Source organism: Azolla caroliniana, unplaced genomic scaffold (assembly GCF_043228905.1).
Source record: "Azolla caroliniana isolate FFs.n. ecotype wild unplaced genomic scaffold, voAzoCaro1.0.p SCAF_4, whole genome shotgun sequence".
NCBI classification, from domain to species: domain Eukaryota; kingdom Viridiplantae; phylum Streptophyta; class Polypodiopsida; order Salviniales; family Salviniaceae; genus Azolla; species Azolla caroliniana.
The window spans coordinates 6,780,564-6,800,135 of NW_028230439.1; the positions used below are offsets into that span (position 1 = coordinate 6,780,564).

Sequence of the window (19,572 nt, forward strand, 5' to 3'; positions counted from 1 at the left end):
ACAAATCAAAACCATTGAGCAATGGGGAGTCAACTTCACAGAAGAGTTGAATATTTTTCTCATCCTTAACTAATCATAAGTCTTCCATAAAGTTGTTTGAAACATGATTCTATACATGCATTCTTGGTAGGAACAACAACCATTAGAAATGTGAATAACAGTTATGTGTATGTAGATTCCCTTCTCCCTTGTTCTAGAAGCTCTTCTGATTGTTTGGCTTTTTACCAAAGACCTTGAGCCCTTTTTAACATCAACTTGATATTAAGATCAATAGCAAATTCACAACCGGGGGGGGGGGGGGGGGGGACAGATCCATATGGGTTATTTCATGGTTAGCCTTTAACCATTCCTTTCTCATGCCCTCAAGCAAAGTATTTATGTCCTATTTACCCTTTTAACCATTTGTAATCCACAATGAGGTTCTTGTAGAGTAGCTCATTTTCACAAGCACATCGTCCAATCAAAATTCAATATGCTAGCAAGGACAAATCGATAAGTCTTTGTACCAAGTCAAAAGATAATGCTTTTCTACATCTTCCATCTAATGAATGATAGGAAGTTGAAAGAGAGAATGCATGGATAATAGGTGTTTGGAATAAGCATTCATTACCTATATAGTTTTTGTCATTTGCCACATGACTGTCTATAATAATCCTTACAGAAAATGGCAACATTAGATAAGTAAAGTTTGCTACTCTGACAATTATCATCATCCAACAATGGCAGGATTGAAATTCCTCTCACCACACATCATTATCATATGACTGCGAAACAAATATTTCCATTAGTAATTAATCACCAATCTCTACAAAGATTTGGGGGAACTGAGGAAGCAGGCTTATAAATCTTATTGTTCTCACAAAAAAATAATGAACCAACTCGGCTTACAGTTGTAATGAAAACAACTTACAGTAAAGAGGCTACCAAAACAAAATAATGGATGCCAGCATCAGCAATCTCCATGATCCATACAGATATGGCACAAGGTACAAAGAGAGAATGACTTCTCATAACTCATAGATCCGATACATCTATGTTGACCCTATAGCTTCACCTTGGGGAAGCATGGTTTGACGATCAGCATTAACCACTTTTTGGGCCTCCATTAGAAGAAGTTGCTTGAAAAACTCATACGATGTAAAAAAAATTGCTCCTTGTGACATATATATTATCAGCCTAGGAATCAAGCCCCTGTGTGTGAAAACAAGAACTCTCTCTCTCTCTTCGTAATTAGCTTACCCTAGTGTGAAGTCGTTTACACTACTAGCACTACATCTTGGGTTTGAAACCCAGATTTCTCACTTCTCTCTCTCTCTCTCTCTCTCTCTCTCTCTCTCTCTCTGACACACACACACACACACACAAGGCTATCTATACCCTAGTGGTAAACAAGGTTTTTAATTTAACCCATGCATCTGGGTTAAACATGACCTTGTGGTCTCTGCCCCACAACCTTCCCTTCCAACTGTGCTGAAACTATCTGGGAAAATTCTCACCAGATAAAATAGCCAAGCATGATGGACTACGATAAAACAAAGTGGAGGGTGTCGATGTACAAATTCATGAATGATTTTCTTTATAAATCCATCTATATAACAAATCTAAACTAGATTAAATCCAAGAAATTCAAAAATATATTTGAATATTCTCCTTTACGTCAAATTCTCACCGATAAAGTCCACAAAGACCCTCGGTTGCAGCAATACATTGAAATGTACGTAGGACACCTCTTTGATGGAGGATTGAGCCTGCTACCTGCCAAGAGTATAGCAAATAAAGTTGTTTCAGGTCTACTATTTGTTTCCCTGTGAAATTAATAAACACCACTTACTTGTGTTTGTAGCCTAGTTTTAATCACATCAAATGGTGTTGTAAATAGTGCAGCAGTTGATCCAGCTATGCCACCAAATGCAAGCTGCGAACAAAAAAAGAAAACATAATATAGGTTTTAGTCCAATATCAAATCAAACGTATTGTCTAGGGAAAGCTTAAGAACATTATCTACCATGAGAATTGCCATATCAACTAAAGTAAAACAAAATTATCAACTGCCAACAGAAACTTGTCAACCAGACAGAAGAAATAAGACTGTCACAGTACCCAGACTACCCGAAATTTACTTTGTATGCACATATGTGAGATATACCACAAATTTGATCCTTTTTCTACGATACTCATTTGAAGTGAATATGATAAGGCTCACCATTTGCCATGTGCTAAGTGGTGTGCCAGCGACAGTTCCATCCAGAGCATAGTGTTTCAAGCCTTCATACGTATAGAACTGCATGCCAATGACACAAAAACAATTTTAGTTTAATATGAATACTTTAAAACCCATAAATGTTTGTTACTTCCTTAAATGCCTCTGGTTAAACCAAGAGAGGGAGAAAAATGGATGAATTGACCCTATATTTTGTAAAATATCATATATAATTGCTTGAGGTTATCTTGGAAATGGCTGAAATCTCTGATATTTGGAGTTTCTCCAACAAAAACTACACGCATTTTAAGTCTAATTTTTGCGGCTCAACATATCCATATCACCTTGATAATAGATTGAGGCACATTACGGCAAAGCACAGCCCGCCATCCAGAATACAAAACAGACAATCCTCCTGTTTTCAATATTCCTAGAAAAGCTTGCCTGAAACCTCATAATATAGCAATTAGTGAGAAGTACAAATTCAGAGGCTTCTTTCTGGTTTTTCAATCTTGTAATTGTAAATCAACAAACATCAGTATGTGAATTTGGTTGCTACTTACTACCAGCTATTACGATACAAGGCACCAATTTGCATCCTCTGCTTCACACATTCACTAGGAGTATAAACAATCGATGTAGCTATACTTGCACAGCCACCAGCAGTACAGTGTGCTATAGCATGATACTCCTTTATAGACCGAAAACAAGAGAAATCTGAACATATCAATGGAGAACGAAAAAAGTCGCACTCTAAAATTAAGCAAAGAAAATTTTGAGTATAGAGCTCCCTTAACAATAGACCAATTCTTCATTCCATACAGCGAACATCTAAAAATAGATGTGATTGTACACTTAATAGACTTTTAAGTTGCGCACTCATTCGGAGATACAAAGTTCTTCATATCGATAACAATGATTGAAATCCAATGTAAATTCTTTACTTTGTGAAAATGAGGACTTAAAAGGGCTTTTAAGTTCCACCTTGGCAACACCAAGATTTTCAAGGAAAGTTAATGATTCCTAAAACTAAAATGCAAATAGCTCTATGTAGGGAAAGGCAATTATTGAGCATCCTTCACAATAAATCAATTCTTGGTCCCACACATCAGGCATATAAAACTGGATCTAGTTGTAAGATGCTTAATGTACTTCTAATTCAAGCAACTAATTCAGGAAAAAAATGCTCTGCAAAGGATAATGACTACCAAAATGTAAAAATAAATTCCATACTTTGGGTAAATGAGGAAGCAATGCTGCTTTCACCGTTTCATACGTGAAGGTATATATTGCTGAGATTGGTGCCGAAGAAGCAAGATTGCTTGCAAATCCTCTATATAGGCCAAAAAAACCTGATGCAAAATATACTTCGGTTAACATTGCAAGCCAATATTACATATCAAAGTTCAGGGTAGAAACAACTCTCTAAACGAACTTCCAAGATGTCAGGAATCTTGCAAGCAATGAAGTATGTTAAAGTACATATTAGTATCAACAGTCACATCCTCCGTACCTCTGTTCGAGGTTATATTAAAAACTGTGTGAAGAAGAGATCTTTGTCCAAAAGTTTGAGCTTGAATCACAGTCTTAACAGTATCGATTGGATGCAGACAAATGCTGACACAAGTTCCTGCCATGGCCCCAGCAACTGCGTTGTGTTGAGACAAGGATGGCTTCATATATCCTTTCTGTTTCTCTGGTTTGGCAGGAATATCTGAAGTCTTGTTTTCATTGTTAGAATCGACTACATTTTGATGAATTATGGTAGGTAAGAGAGTATTTCTTCTGTCAGGACCATCTCTACTTCGCAATTTGTTCTTCGATTGACCAAACGTGGCTGCTAAACATTTATGATTTGTTTTAGGAACTATAGAACGACCAAAAACGTGATCCATTCCTGCCTTGACTATCTCCCATCCTTTCATGTTTGTCCGTATGGCAGAACCTTCTAAGAAAACCATATCCGTCTGTGGTTTCAAGCTTTCTTCTGCCAGAAAGTAAGAAGGCCTGGGAACACTAATTTCTGGAGCTAAACCTTCAGCGAAAGGACCTGATTTGAGCCAGCGAAATGTAGCAAAATTCTCCGGCCGAACTGTAGAGGACAATGATGATAGATCATCGATGAATTTTGAAGAGCTATTCGTGAATCCATAAGAAGAATTGGCGACTGCAGGTACCGATGTAAATACATGTCGTATTCGTTCGTTCTTTGTTTTCCCCTGGCTTCTATGAATGCGAAAGGGATCATTATCTCTGACTAAACTAGTGGGAGGTCGATCATCATCTGGAGGTTTCACGCCGATGGCGGAGGTAGCGAGCTTCCAGAGGAGATCAAAGGGAGGAGGAGAAGAAGTAGAAGAGGAAAAGGAAGAGGAGTTACCGAAACGAAGGAGGAGACCTTCTTTCTCTTCAGTTGCTTGTGACTTCTGCTGCCTCAGAGTTTGCTGCAGAAGGAAGGACTTGGTGGCGGGAGCAGGAGGAGGAAGGGACCTGCGAGCTTCCAGGGTAGTCCTGTCAGGAGTCATGGTCTGCAGAAAAACCCTAGAAAATTATGAGCTTGGGCAGGCAGACGGAGGAGACTAGACTCTGTATTGATCCATCCCTCCTCCTGTGCCGGACGTGGCAGACTCTGGTTGGTCCGAATCGCCACGGTCCCCCCATCACGCGGAGCCGGGGGTGTCAGGTGTCTTTGTCCGTCCATATGTCCGTCCGTTTGTCCGTCCGTTTGTCTGTCAACCCGTCCTTCTCTCCGTTTGTCCCGTATGCCCGTCCATGTGCATATCTTTGTGTGTGTGTCCATCTGTCCATGTGTCCGTTCGTTCGTATGCCTGTGTCCATTCGCTTGTCTATGTGCGTCCATCCATATCCGTCCGTTCGTGCCGCACATCTGCCACCCACACCCCTTCCCTCGTACGATACACGTGCCCGAAGGCCAAAGAAGACCCCGCGCTTAATTGCTCCTCTTTAGAATAGACATGCTCGGGGTTTGGAAGCACTCATCGATTGCATTTGTAATAATAAGAGCGTAACCTCATTGATTGTAGCACTATTGTTGACAAATCATATTTAGTTGGGGTTTAGTGGATAATTGCTTGACATAAGATGAATCCTTATTTCTTTACTCATACACTTTGGCAGGATATATGCCCGAAAATGCCTTACATACGCAAAATGTGTGCAACTTCCAAAAGTGAGGGCAATGTTTGAACATCTAGAGTCGGGGCTTCCCTGTTAAAATAACTTTAGAGCATCACACTTGTAAATCTAATTTTGTTATAATTTTATTATGGATAAAATGACGGGTAACACTCTCACAATCATCTTTAGCTTGTAATGTCTTGTTAATCTCGTCAAAGAATCTTAATCATCATTGTTAGCACTTTGATCATGTTCAATGAGTAAGGTTCATGACAGTGCGTCTAACGTGTAGATAGGCCTTGAGATGGGCAATAGTGACTGATGGTAGAGACATACACTTCGGTTAAGGTCTCACACTATTCCGAAATAAGTGGATTCAATATTTGCAAACAAAATTTGTCTTTCTTCTCTGTCCAGAGCTCAATCTTGTACTCCAACTACGAATATTTATTCTGGAATGCCATTACTTTACGCACCACATTCTTTTGAGTGTGAAGATTTTGGATTGCCAAATTTTTTAGGCAGTTACAAAACACAGTATGTCCAGTATTTGCGCGCCCTTCTCTCCTGTAAATGAAATTTTGCAAGCTCTACATTGATTTAACAGCAGCTCTTAATAATGAATGCAAATCATAATGAAATGCTAACCTACACATATCTGAACAAGATGCTAATGTAGCTAATTCCATCATCAAATGCTATTGTTGAATCATTACCCATTTCTTGCCAATTGCTACTTGTTAAGCATCACCACTGTGTAGGTTATTTTCTGTTTATTTATTATGGTAAATTTAAATGCCAAAGTTTACTTTACTCCCACATTGCCCCAGAAACTAGTTCAAGAATCCACATCATGAACATTCTTGCCCATCCTTTGCTGCCAATGAGATGAATGAAGTTATCAAACCACTAGAGAAGCTTGCTATCAAAAAATGATCTTCAACCATTTGCAATGCCAGAAGTAAACAATTGAATCACTTTGCCCACTTGTCTTTAAAAATGAGCAAAAAAAACCAGAATCACCGACTCTAAACAGAAAAATGCTTGCTGGTAAGAAGGGTTCTTTAAATTCAGCCAAATTGTTGGCTTTTCCTTGTTCATCAATACATTATCCGGTAAGTACAAACATTGAGACCGAAGCTCACAAAAACCGGGGAAAACAAAATACAAGAGAATGTATCATCTGGAATGAGGCTAGAATACACAGATCACTTCTTTTTGCCTGCTTTACCCTCTTTGCGACGAATAACCTCATCGGCATATTTGATACCCTTACCCTTATAAGGTTCCGGAGGGCGCCACTTCCTGACAGAAGCTGAGAAATCACCGACAGCACATTTGTCTCTTCCCATGACCGTTAATTTTGTGTTCTCTTCGACTTTAACTGTAATGCCTTCAGGAATTGGTACGCGAACTTGGTGCGAAAACCCAAGATTCATGACTAGTTCATTTTTCTCAATTGCCGCACGATAACCCACTCCAATCAATTGTAGCTTCTTTTCGAAACCCTTTGAAACTCCTACCACCATGTTGTCAGTCAAAGATCTGCTCTCCAAAAGGCATTGTACGTGAACCTTATCAATCAGCATATCCATCAAACATATAAACATACAATTCACTATAACTCCCTTGTGTATCAGTTTATGTCCCTTCATGAGAATAGTAATTGGTAAAGACCATACAACGTGGCACTTGACCTCAGTTCCCAGAAGTGGCTATAAAATTTAATTATAGTTTCAAGTTATAGATTTAGCATAAGAGCAAGAAATCATGAATCATGAGTTATCTACCATACATTACTGATATAAACACACATCTGTATTTAATTACATCAAAATAGTTAAAAACCCTGTATTGTAGTTATGAACATTACGCTCAAAACATCTTTCATGCAATGCCAAAGACCCCGTCTCCCCACATAATGTGTCCAGTGATAAGTGTAGTTTGAAGTTATTGATGTAACAAAAGAGCGTAAAATTATATGCAATTGTTATACATAAGAAAGGAAAAACATCCTGACCTGAAGAGACCATGCATTTGTTGAGCCCGCCGAGTTTCCATGGCTCTAGAGACAGTAATGATTCCAGAGGGGTCATATTGAAGCTTGATTTCACGGGGGTAATTTTGTGTCAGCTCTCCAAGGGGTCCCTTTACAGTTAAGGTTTGGTTGTCCAAGGTAACTGTCACTCCTTTGAGAATAGTTACTGGTTTCTTCCCAATCCGAGACTCCTTACACTCTATTTTTAGAAACCCGGCATTTGGGACCCATCCATTGAATTCCGCATTTCCAGCATTTAATGAGATACGCTCCCCACTGAAAGTGCTTCTTAGATCACTGGTAACAAAAGACAGCCCAAGTAGATGACCATTAAAATTAGAGCATATTGTACTTCATAAGCGTACAGTTTTCCCCTATTATGCTGCATATTTACGATGAATGCATCAGAGCTTCTAACTAACTACACTTCACTTAATGATCAATAAACAAAATATTAGTAAAGTGTAGCTAGTAGTAACATCCATAAGAGGGGCATGGGAGCGTCTAACAGTAAACTAGCAAGGTTCATGAGCCAATCACTCAAGGACATATCAACCATGATCGAGTTTATGAGGATATGGGCACATAACAAGGACCCAAGATTTACGGCACGACACACAGTCACTCATTTTATGAGTAGCAAGTGCCGACACCTATCCCATAGAGGGAACATCGCGGTTCTATAAGTAGCTAGGCCCGAGTTCTTTCACAGAGGGAAAGCATGGTCATGCTATACCAGGTTGAGGTGTCACCAAGAGGATGATCGTAATACGTTACACTAGTCCTTTGCATACAAATTATCCAGAGGTCTATGTCCATACCATAGAAATTCACACTATATTTGTCCAGGAAGTAATGGGTCTCTCTCTTCTCTAATTAACTCCGTTCATATGGGCCCTTTGAAGACCAATTAACCTGAGGCCTGTTTCCAAACCTTAGCTATGCATACATTACTGTGATTTTTTGAATAGCCATCCAAGAGCTAACAGTGAGCATATCTCTCTTGTCTATTTCACTCTATTAACAAAAGGCTAGATTTGGCGTATATACGAGTAACACTTACCTCTGTACATGTAACCATTCAAACACAATCCACACTCTTCCTTCATGATTCAATGTAATCTTCCCAGAATGCTACGGAAGTTTCAAGAAATACATTGAAATGGGTTCTCTTTTCAAATTAAAAGTGGAAGACTGAGAAAGGGGTTAAAATCAGAGCCCACAGAGTGAACTCACGTAAAAAACCAGCTAATGAAATGATTTTTCCGCTCTTAAGATATGTCAGAATTCTGTGTGTGTGTATGAGAGAGAGAGAGAGAACATACCCAGAAGTCGTTACTGCAGAGGACAGAAGCACAGCCATGGCGATCAATGAACCATTAACGGACTCAGATAAGGTTTCGTAGTGAGGGGGGTATTTTTCTTCTAGTAAAGAAATGTGCAGAGAAATTTTACCAATATACCCCTGGCTTGTGGTAGGGGCAATATCGGAATTTACTGATACGTTTTGCAAGTGTAGCCCAACTATGTATCCATGGAAGGATCTATATTCACATAACGTTTAAGAGTAGATGTGTTTCTGTAGCTTGACATGTTTTGCGAAAATTTCCCTATTGTCCAATAATTCTGTGATTGAACAAGCACAACTCGATCTGGTCTTTTAGAATTTTGCATTCTTGAACTTGTTTAGTTCAAGAATCTGGATTATCAACACCAAGGAGAAGATCAAGACACTAGTAGGCAGATGAACCATTACAAATGTTAACAAAGCTTTGAGTATCCAACTTGACCAATGTTGGTTGGGTATTAGTTAGGATGCATCTCAATCACTAAAAGCATTTTATTCAAGAATCCTTAGCATTAAGAGTGCATATTGTGATAGAGTGGTAGAGTTTATTGACTGTAGTCCACCGTTTGTCCATTTGACTGAAAGTAGCTTCTAGCTCCAACAAAAAGACAAGGAGCCTTCCAACAACGATGATGACTCTACCATCAAAGGATAAGACCAAGCCCATTGGCCCCACTAGGAGAGTGACAATAAGATCCACCAACTTGATATTGTTAGGGTACCACTAGGGTTGGAGACAAATGATAAGCTAGAATTAGTTGATGAGACCTCGTAGACAAACAAGGGACCACCAAACTTGGTGTATGCATGAGAGTTTCCATTGTTGGCATGTGATGTCCATTTGGGTGAATAAGCCCTCCTTGGATAATTTTAGTGAGGATTTCATGGCGATATTAAGAACCTCTTATTGATTTTGTCTAAGTCGGGCACCCTAAGTGAAGAGATAACAGGCAACACAGTGCAACGACCAACTATTCAAGTAATTCCACCAAGAAAAATGAGCCTCTTGTTCGCCCAACCATGTTTGATGTAAGACTAATTTTTTCCCTCCAGCCAACTCAACAAAGGTCAAGAAAACCTGCTTCAAACCATTGGAAAATGCCCAATGACAACATTGTCGCATGCATGAATAATCTTCCTCTATTGCGCCACGCTAAGCCATATGGTTCACTCTTGACTAGTCAATGGGGTTTGACAACAAGTGGTGGTGATGCATCCAATCAACCAATCCAAAAGTGACCTTGTTTGGTTGTTATTAATAGGATCCATGCAACTAGATAACACTAGATGCACCTTTGTCAAGGTTGTCACCCCTACATCCTAATCTATGCCAAGTTTCACGTTCCTATTTCAGTAGAGGACAATAGCCAGATCCTTTGTAGTAACACATTGATTGACTCAATTGCAACATCTTGCTTCATCGATGTCTCTTATAGAGAGCAAGTTCCTATTTTGGTTGAGGTGTTTGATGGGAGACCTATCGACTTTGGCAAGATTCCTAGAGAGATGAATCAATTGGTTACCCGGGTCAACTCACATCAGGCGGAGATTACTCGTAATTGTTTTGATTCTCTCACTACCTTATTATCTACAAATTACCTTGGTTTGAAGTTCATAACGTGACGATAGATTAGAGATCTCAAGCCATCAATTTCACCCAACATGTTGCCAATCCCTAACGTATTACTTTCGGCTATAGACTGCAAAATTGTCCAAAAAGACCTACATAAACGTCGAGTTGTACTCTCCAAATATTTCCATGATAATCCTCTGGAACGTCGTCGGTGTCGTCTTGAGTCCGCAATGATGGATTGACGATGAATGTATATGGTGATGGAGATATTGTGGGGATGAGCATTGAGAAGCATTACAGGGTGATAGCATTATGTGCATTGAGAAGCATTGTGGGGTGGAGGATGGTGGCTAGAATGGCTCCACCCACCTCCCAAGGGGGTTCAACGTAAGGGAAGAGAGAGAGAGAAAGAGAGATGAAAAGACAGAGAGAGAAATCTTCCTTGTTTCATTCATTCCCCATGTTGAGAGATCAAGCTCAACTTAGTTTAGTTAGTTAGTCAACAATGTAACTTCGTAGTTACCTAGATAGAATCTAGTTAGAAGTGTTGACTATAACGCCTTAAATAGGACCTTGTACTTAAGTGGGATATTCTAGATCCTCAAATCCTAAGTACATTTAATATAGGACTTATACATTAGTACCTATATTCTACTCACACATGTGCACCTTTGCACATGAGATGTATATATACCTCATTGTGGGTATTTTTGTATTTGATGATGTTTTATGATATACACTCTAGTTTACTCATCCCCCATCTTGTGTTGTTCATAAGTATATATATATATCTTCCTCTCACACACATACACACACATATCACTTAATCTTCCGCTACGTAATCTCCTAACTTAATCACATAATTAGGTAATAATTATTCCTTAATTAATTACCTAATCCTTAACATGGTATCAGAGCGTGTGGTTTAGCATATCCACTAAGCCCACCCGAGACTTCGTGATTGTGTGTTCGAGACGCCGATGACAAAATCCGGCTATCGGCTACCATAGTGCCGCTACGTAGCACGTACACGTGATCGAAGGAAGAAAAACAAAAGAAGAGAAAACACAATCAACATGAACACACAAATGGGTAGCTCGCTCCCTAGCGAAAAGCTAGACCAGAGCAATTATTCATCTTAGGAGTACAAGATGACCCAATACCTCGTCAGCCAAGGGTATTGGAGCTACATCAACGACGCACTCGAGGACAAGCCCGACAACACAAACGCCAACTACCCAACGTGGGAGCAAGGAGCGATTCGGGTAATGTATTGCTTGGCAACATGTGTCCACGACCATATGCTTAGCCACATTCGAGACGCCAAGATGCCTAAAGAGGCGTGGGAGAACTTAAAGAAAATGTTCGCCACCAACACAACCGCCCGCAAACTTCAACTCTGGCAAGAGTTGAATAACATTCGGCAAAAAGACATGTCTGTGTCGGACTACACCGCCAAAATCAAGAGCATTTGTGACTCGCTTGGCTCCATCAACATCAACGTCGACGAAGACGAGATAGTTCAAGTATGCTTGGGCGGCCTGACACAACGATTTGATCCACTACGGACGACAATCTTGGCGAGAGAAAACCCTCATTCGTTCTTCGACCTCCAATCGATGTTATTGGTTGAAGAAAACCATGTCCGAACCAAAAGCAAGGCACCAGAAGGAGAAATGTTCTTCTCGAATTCGGACGGTGGTCGAGGAAGAGGTCGTGGCGGTAGAAGAGGAAGCCATCGAGGAACCTTCGAAAGAAGGGGGAGCTTCCAAGCCGAACAAGGTCGGCAAATGAGGCCCACAACTTGCAATTATTGCGGCAAAATCGGCCACTATGAGGCGAAGTGTCGGAAGAAAAGAAGCGAGTCGGCGTCGACAAGCCGACAACTCACAAACTACGTCAACAACTCCGAATACAAGGATTACGGCGAACTATTCGTAATGCGGCATAAAGCGAACTCTATGACGGCTTCCGATTCCGCAAGCATCTCCAATCCGGAAGACGTGTGGTTCGTAGATTCCAGCGCCTCACATCACATGACATCCCACGAAGAGTGGTTTCACGATTTACGAACGCCGGATCGACCCGGCTTTATAGAGACGGGAAACGACACCACGCATCCCATTCGGCACATCGGCAATGTCCCATTTGGGAAAGAAGGCGAGCAAACTTGCATCAAGAATGTCTTGCACGTACCCACAATAACAAAGAATTTGGTCTCGGTCGGCCAAATCGTGGAGCAAGGCATGCAAGTCCGCTTCACAAAAGAAGGATGCTTCATCAAGAAAGATGGTCGAGTCATAGCTAAGGGGCGGAGAGAAGGCCGAATGTTCATCCTCGATTCGAACGAGGTGAAATCGGCAATGTACGCTAAAGGTCTCAAAAACAAGACGAACATCGAGTTGTGGCACAAAAGAATCGGCCACATCAACCTCCAACGGCTCCGAGCTATGCAAACAAAGCGAGTCGTCATCGGACTTTCGACATTCGAGTCGAAACGAGTTGACCGAGTATGCGAAGCGTGTCAACTCAGCAAACAACATCAACTCCCATTCCCGAAGGAGAGCCACGCAAGCAAAGGCCTCCTCGACGTCATACACTCGGATGTATGGGGACAGGCTCAAACGCTGATGATCGGCGGATGCCGATACTACGTAACCTTCATCGACGACTACTCGCGTTACGCGTGGATCTACCCGATGAAGAAGAAGAGCGAAGTGTTCTCCCACTTCCAAAAGCTCAAGGGGCAAGTCAAAAAAGAAACCGGTCGGCAAATTCAATGCCTACGATCGAATGGAGGAAAGGAGTACTTCTCCGACGAATTCACCTCCTACCTCCAAAGTGAAGGCATCCGTAGAGAATTCTCATGCCGACACACACCCCAACAAAATGGAGTCGCCGAAAGGAAGAATCGGCAAATACTTGAGGTAGCACGTGCCATGATGCATGAGAAGCACATGCCGAATTTCTATTGGGCCGAAGCGGCATCCACGGCCGTCTATCTCATGAACCAGTGCACCACCAATGGAGTCCATGAGCTAACTCCATATGAGTTCCTCATTGGAAGGAAGCCGATCCTGTCGCACCTCAAGGTGTTCAGAAGCATTGCGAATGTACGCATCCGGAACAAACAACGACAGAAGCCTGACCCAAAGTCAGAGAGATGTATTCTCGTAGGATACTCATCTGAGAAGAAGGCGTACAAGTGCTACAACCCGTCGACGCGAGAAGTTCGCGTAGGTCGAGACGTAGTCTTCGACGAGTCCGCATCCTGGTACGCACCAGAGACAACTACGACTCTGACTCTGCTCGACCCGGAATCCGCCGAACAAGAGGTAGAAGATGGAGATCGCTTTGAACACATGTTCGAAGAAAGTCCGATTACGGCAAAGCCTAGTGAGCCACAAGAGCCCCCACGCGACCCAAGCACGTCGCAGCCAAGTACAAACTTGGACAAAGGCAAAGGTAAGATGCCCGAATACGAAGTCAATCACCCCGACAACAATGATTCGGATAGATCGGCTCCCTCACTAGACAGTGAGTTTGGTGCACTCATCATGCCTACACCCGGAGTAAAGAAGGCGCTCACATCGGCGAGCAAAAAACTTCGACGCTCATCTAGAGCAAAGAACCCTGTCACTCAGCACAGCTACAACGAGTACATGGCCCATCATTACGCCTTCGCGATGAAGGTAGCGTCCGAACAAGAGCCCAAGAGCTCCACCAAAGTGGCTTGTAACCCACGATGGGTGGAAGTAGTCGACCTTCACCCACACACTACAAGCCTTTGTCACTGGCTTGAGGGGGAGGAACCGAGATTGCCACAACGAAGAAAGCCGAAGGTCGGACGGAAGCCACACAGAAGCCGACATCGAAAGCCGGACAACGCCGGATGTCGAACGCCTCACACTTGAGCTTGAGGGGGTGTGTTGAGAGATCAAGCTCAACTTAGTTTAGTTAGTTAGTCAACAATGTAACTTCGTAGTTACCTAGATAGAATCTAGTTAGAAGTGTTGACTATAACGCCTTAAATAGGACCTTGTACTTAAGTGGGATATTCTAGATCCTCAAATCCTAAGTACATTTAATATAGGACTTATACATTAGTACCTATATTCTACTCACACATGTGCACCTTTGCACATGAGATGTATATATACCTCATTGTGGGTATTTTTGTATTTGATGATGTTTTATGATATACACTCTAGTTTACTCATCCCCCATCTTGTGTTGTTCATAAGTATATATATATATCTTCCTCTCACCCACACATCACATAATCTTCCGCTTAACTTAATCACATAATTAGGCACTAATTAACCCATACTTAATTACTTACCTAATTCTTAACACCCCATAAGGGGTTAAATAGTTACAAAAGGGTAGATACATAGGGGTGCAAGCCCCTTTGTCCATCAGCACGGCCATCAACAACCTCATTATCAGCAACACGATCAGTAGCACGATCAGCAACACAATCAGCCGCGCAATCATCAACATAATCAACAACACAATCAACATCCTCATGATCAGAAGCATTATCAGCAAGAGGATCAGCAACCTCGTGATAAATAGGAGAATATGTTGCAACATCGTGGCCATCGACATCACGATCAGCAGCAGGAGAGGCACAGTCAACAACAGGAGAAGCTCGATTTGCAACAAGATGGCGGTGGCGACAAAGCGTTGGAGCAAAAAGGAAATGCCATCGCAGAGAAGGAGCAAGGACTCGAGAGGTGGAGTGAGTCCTTTTATAGCTGAAGACACGGTTTTGGAGCACGCCAACTCTTCCCGCTTCTCCAATTCAGTTGCGCAACTCGTTGCTCAACGTCATTCTTTAACACCTTCTAACCCATTCATACCTATTCAATTCATACCTATTAACACAAGACAAAGTGTAACTAATAGTTCTCAACTAACTTTAAGTCACCCACATATAGGTTTCACACTAGAAGCATCACCTAATATCAATATATCCTCTTCTCCACTCGATACTTTCCCAACAAATGAAGATTTTGATGATCAACCGCAACCAATCAAGCAAAGATTTCGTAATATTTACGAAATTATGGAAGCCACACGTCCATTCGAAGCACTTATGGCCAACTTGGGACTGGAGCCTATTGACGAGTTTGAAGATGATGACGGTGATATTCCACTTGAAGACATAAATCTCACTCCAAAAGCAACCCTTAATGGTCCCAAGAGTGAAATGTGGAAGTCAGCAATGCAAACGGAGATGGATGCACTCATGTGAAATGGAACATGGACTTTGGTGCCACAACTGAAGAATCGCAATGTCATATCTAGTAAGTGGGTGCTTACAAAGAAGAAGGATGCACATGGTGTAGTGACGAGATATAAAGCTCATGTCGTTGCTCATGGTTTTTCACAAATTCCTAGCGTGGATTTTAAAGAAACATTTGCTCTGACACTAAAAAGGTTCCATTACGAACCATGCTTGCTTTTTCGATCGGATTTAATCTCGAACTTCACCACTTGGATATTGAAACCACATTTTTACATGGTGACTTAAATGAAGAAATTTTCATGCAACAACCGTCGTTTTTTGAAGATTCAAAATTCCCAAAGTATGTTTGTAAGCTTCATAAGTCATTGTATGGTTTGAAACAATCTCCACGAATGTGGCACCACAAGCTCCATACATTTCTTATGTCTATTAATTTTTGGCGTCTTCAAGCCGAGCCAAATCTTTACATTCGTAAAGAAGGAAGTGACTATTTAATCATTGGTGTTGTAAAACAATAGCGTGCGGAAGCAATAGAAAACCGAACACAGAAACGTAGGTTTAATGGCGAGCTTAGGATATACACAGTACGCGGGAGAGAGAGAGAGAGAGAGCACGCAGAAACTCAATTCAAAATAATACTCAATCTGTACATGTATCTGTTCAGTGAACACTTTTATACAAGTCCATACAGACTTACAGAAGTACGGTGTACTTCAATGCTCACACAAGCGTCTGACACTAACTATGAGACATTAACTACCTAGTAGTCTAGGCTGCTACTAGGCTTCCGGTTACTTATGGATCCAACTAACCGGCTCATTTGCTCACCGGCTCACCGATCCGGATCCGGTTGATCTTGTAGCTCAACACTCCCCCTCAAGCTCAACTTGAGGTCGGATCGTAGTGTCAGTCTCCATGGCAGCCGATCCTTCCACCCAGTTGCTTCTGGTGTCACTCCGCCTCGGTCGCGCTCCTCGTCCCGTCCCATCCCGTCCCGTTTGTTGTGACCCTTCTATTTCTACGCACTTCAACCTCCTCAGTCGGCTTGTCTGCTCAACATGCCCAAATCAGCTCCCTCGCTGTCGTGACTTTGGCGCTTGTCGATTCGCCGATTCCTTCGTGTTGGCGTCAACTTTTGCTGCCTTCTCGTCCTTTCGGCCTTGAATTGATCTGGTTCCTCCGAATCCGTCTGTTGAACCGAATCAATTGTCTCTGATTCGTTCCAGCTCTTGTCTAAACCAATCGCTCCCGATTCGTCTTCCGGTTCCAGGCCCTTCACCACATCGGACCATGTCCGGGTCTTGGCCTTCTTCTTTCGATCGACTCTGCCCTTCTTGACTCTACCACCACTTCCGCTTGTTCCGACTTGTTCGGATGTGTCAACTTCCTTTGTCGACTCGGCTCCTTCCTTCTTCTTGTCTCTCCCTTTATCGGTTCTTCCCTCACCGGCGCAATCAACAGTTTCTTTGACTTTGCCCGTTCTCCCCCTCAAGTGTGGCACATCGAGATGTTGAACACCAAGCATTTCGATGAAGTGTTGCAACTTGTCTGATCCGAGCAGTTTGGTGAAGATGTCGGCAACTTGCCGATACGTATGAACATACCAAAGTTCGACTTCACCGCTCAGGACACGCTCACGCACGAAGTGATAGTGCACTTCTATGTGCTTTGTGCGAGCATGGAATATGGGGTTCTTGGCGAGCTGCATGCTGCTTATGTTGTCACAGTAGATCAGGATCGAGGTCGGCACCTCGATCCGCAAGTCTTGCAACAGTTGTCGAAGCCAAATGGTTTCACAGGTGGCAACGGTAGTGCCCCGATATTCAACCTCAGTGCTCAAAAGGGCCACTATGGGCTGTTTTTTGCTACTCCAAGCAACAACCACGCTACCAAGGGAAAACATATAGCCGAAGGTGGATCGGTGATCCGATGCATCGTCGGCCTAGTCGGCATCGGTGTAGCCGACTAGCTCTTCGGTTATACCATGCCAGTATAACAATCATCAGTCCTTTGTGCCGCTCACATATCGCAAAATTCGATGCGCACACGAAAGGTGCTCCACGGTCGGCTTCTGCATATATTGGCTGACCACGCCAACCGAATAACTGATGTCGGGTCGGGTGATTGTCGAGTGTTTGTGAATTCGCAAATTCATGGATTTTGGCTTCAAAATGGCATCCCAATGGTAAAATTTGGTGTGCGATCAAATGTTTTGGTTTTAAGATTAAATTTTGGTCACTTCAATCACAAATTTTGGTTTTATGGGATTAAACCAGTATAACTCGGTGTAAATTCATAGAATTGGATTTTAAGGTGACCTTTCAATTGAAATATCTGATATATAATATAATTTTGATAATTTAGTTTGATTTATGATGTATTTTGAAAAATAAAAGTGGTAAAAATTGGTCCAAATAGGTACATATATAGTGGCATTATGGTAAATAAGTTTAGGTTTAAGGGTATTCTAGTAAATAGGGCTTGTAGATTTGAGTGTATAATTACTTTATAAAGTGTATTTTTTTGGACATAGGGGTAGTTTGGTAAATTTGGAACTTCCAAGGGCATTCTGGTAAATAGACGAACTTCCAGGGGTATCCTGTTACTTTTCCCTTGTGGAAATAAGGAGGTAATTTAAATAAATGATGATGATGACGATAGTGTCAACAAACATGGAAACAGTAACAGAGGAAGAGAAAGATCATGATTTTTTCGTCAAGAATCTTATATTCTAAATAAAACATACGTCCTTGGGTGACAAATCATCACTTGGAGGCTAACTCTTACATAGGAACCCCTTGGACTCTCTTTGATTCGGTGCACATAGGCATGTGTGTGACATAGAAAGGAATTCATAGATTGTTAGTGATATCTAGACCTATTATATAAACCGCTAATCAAGATTCCATAACATCATTGGATGTCTCCTATCTATAGTGGGGTGCATTAATGGGGACAAATTATGTAAAAAAAATGTGTAAGAAGATTTTATTTCTTATCATGTGTCCAAATTGCATAATACTAAGATCTGACACGATTGAGTTACAATCTACGAAAATTTTCCTCCATGGTATTATTTTCTTCCTAACATAAATGGACACGTAATAAAGCAAAGGAAACACAATCCCTCAAAATGAGGAGATAGAGCAAACCCACAAGCAACCGATATCATTACATCGATATCCAAACAAAAAAAAGGAGATTAGAAATTCATCTTTCCTTCAGAAAAAGAAAGAAGTGAGAATCACAAATTCCATTTTTATTACCAGCTTAACAAATCCTAAATGGCACCACCATTTGGGTAGGAAGGATATATCATATGATAATGTAGATAGATAAACAGATAGATAGGTATGGGCTTTTACAAGATGATTATCTTCATAATGCAACTTGGTATACCCATGACAACCATAAATTGAGCATAAGAAACAACACCCCAAGGTTCATCTCGCAGTACGTTTTTGAACAAGAAACCAAAGAGGATGTTACATGCCATCCTGGTACATTGCATTGTGAGGCAACCTTCACTACATGTCTATCTGGGAATATGGTGCACATTAAACACCCCATGTCAACACAAGGAAACAAGCTAATGTTGCTATAAAAAGGGTGACAATTATTATATGTTTGCAGTCTATGAACCATAAAGACTTGCTTAAATACAATTGTTCTACAATCTAGGAATGAACGATTTTCAAATGCAATGTTTTCAAATTAGGGGAGGAAGGAGAGTGAAATGTGGAGATATCAAATATCAAATACTATGTTACTTTCGAAATTCTTAGACTAGATTTCAGTCTTGTCATGATTGTTTAACACCTTCTTTCCTTTTTCTATTTCATTTCATTTCGCCCTCCATGCCACTCATATATTATACGTAAACCGTACCAAAATTTATGACTTAGTAGGATAATATAAAACAGTAGAGGAGCAAGTGTGAATAGAACAAAAGTCGAGAAAAACTGAAAGAGTTGGATTGAGTAATCAATTAAAGATTAGGTAAGGCTACAAAACGAGGCTA

At 41.3% G+C, this 19,572-nt stretch overlaps 2 protein-coding genes across 2 annotated transcripts; both read right to left on the minus strand.

The window, feature by feature from the left end:
• Nucleotides 1–763: 763 nt before the first annotated feature.
• LOC147864987 (Mitochondrial substrate carrier family protein) lies at nucleotides 764–4,740 on the minus strand. The gene is made up of 8 exons (XM_087317673.1): nucleotides 3,714–4,740; nucleotides 3,434–3,552; nucleotides 2,767–2,891; nucleotides 2,545–2,644; nucleotides 2,204–2,281; nucleotides 1,832–1,915; nucleotides 1,670–1,755; nucleotides 764–1,191 (listed from the first exon to the last, which is right to left on the minus strand). Exons 1-8 carry the CDS (start codon nucleotides 4,723–4,725, stop codon nucleotides 1,032–1,034), a joined length of 1,764 nt encoding a protein of 587 aa, XP_087173799.1. The 5' UTR covers nucleotides 4,726–4,740; the 3' UTR covers nucleotides 764–1,031.
• Nucleotides 4,741–6,362: 1,622 nt separating this feature from the next.
• LOC147864988 (large ribosomal subunit protein uL6c-like) lies at nucleotides 6,363–8,827 on the minus strand. Its single transcript, XM_087317674.1, has 3 exons — nucleotides 8,702–8,827; nucleotides 7,359–7,673; nucleotides 6,363–6,883 (listed from the first exon to the last, which is right to left on the minus strand). Exons 1-3 carry the CDS (start codon nucleotides 8,737–8,739, stop codon nucleotides 6,547–6,549), a joined length of 690 nt encoding a protein of 229 aa, XP_087173800.1. The 5' UTR covers nucleotides 8,740–8,827; the 3' UTR covers nucleotides 6,363–6,546.
• Nucleotides 8,828–19,572: the final 10,745 nt, after the last annotated feature.

Bases quoted from the DNA above. Each gene is read 5' to 3' on its own strand.
- LOC147864988 (XM_087317674.1), bottom strand. From the start codon at position 8,739: ATGGCTGTGCTTCTGTCCTCTGCAGTAACGACTTCTGG. The intron at 7,674-8,701 runs GTATGTTCTCTC...TTTTGTTACCAG, and splicing joins TCTGCAGTAACGACTTCTGG to TGATCTAAGAAGCACTTTCA. The intron at 6,884-7,358 runs GTCAGGATGTTT...TTTGGAGAGCAG, and splicing joins CAAATGCATGGTCTCTTCAG to ATCTTTGACTGACAACATGG.
- LOC147864987 (XM_087317673.1), bottom strand. From the start codon at position 4,725: ATGACTCCTGACAGGACTACCCTGGAAGCTCGCAGGTCCCTTCCTCCT. The intron at 2,892-3,433 runs GTATGGAATTTA...CGGTCTATAAAG, and splicing joins TGCTTCCTCATTTACCCAAA to GAGTATCATGCTATAGCACA. The intron at 2,282-2,544 runs GTGATATGGATA...ATTGGCATGCAG, and splicing joins TGCCTCAATCTATTATCAAG to TTCTATACGTATGAAGGCTT.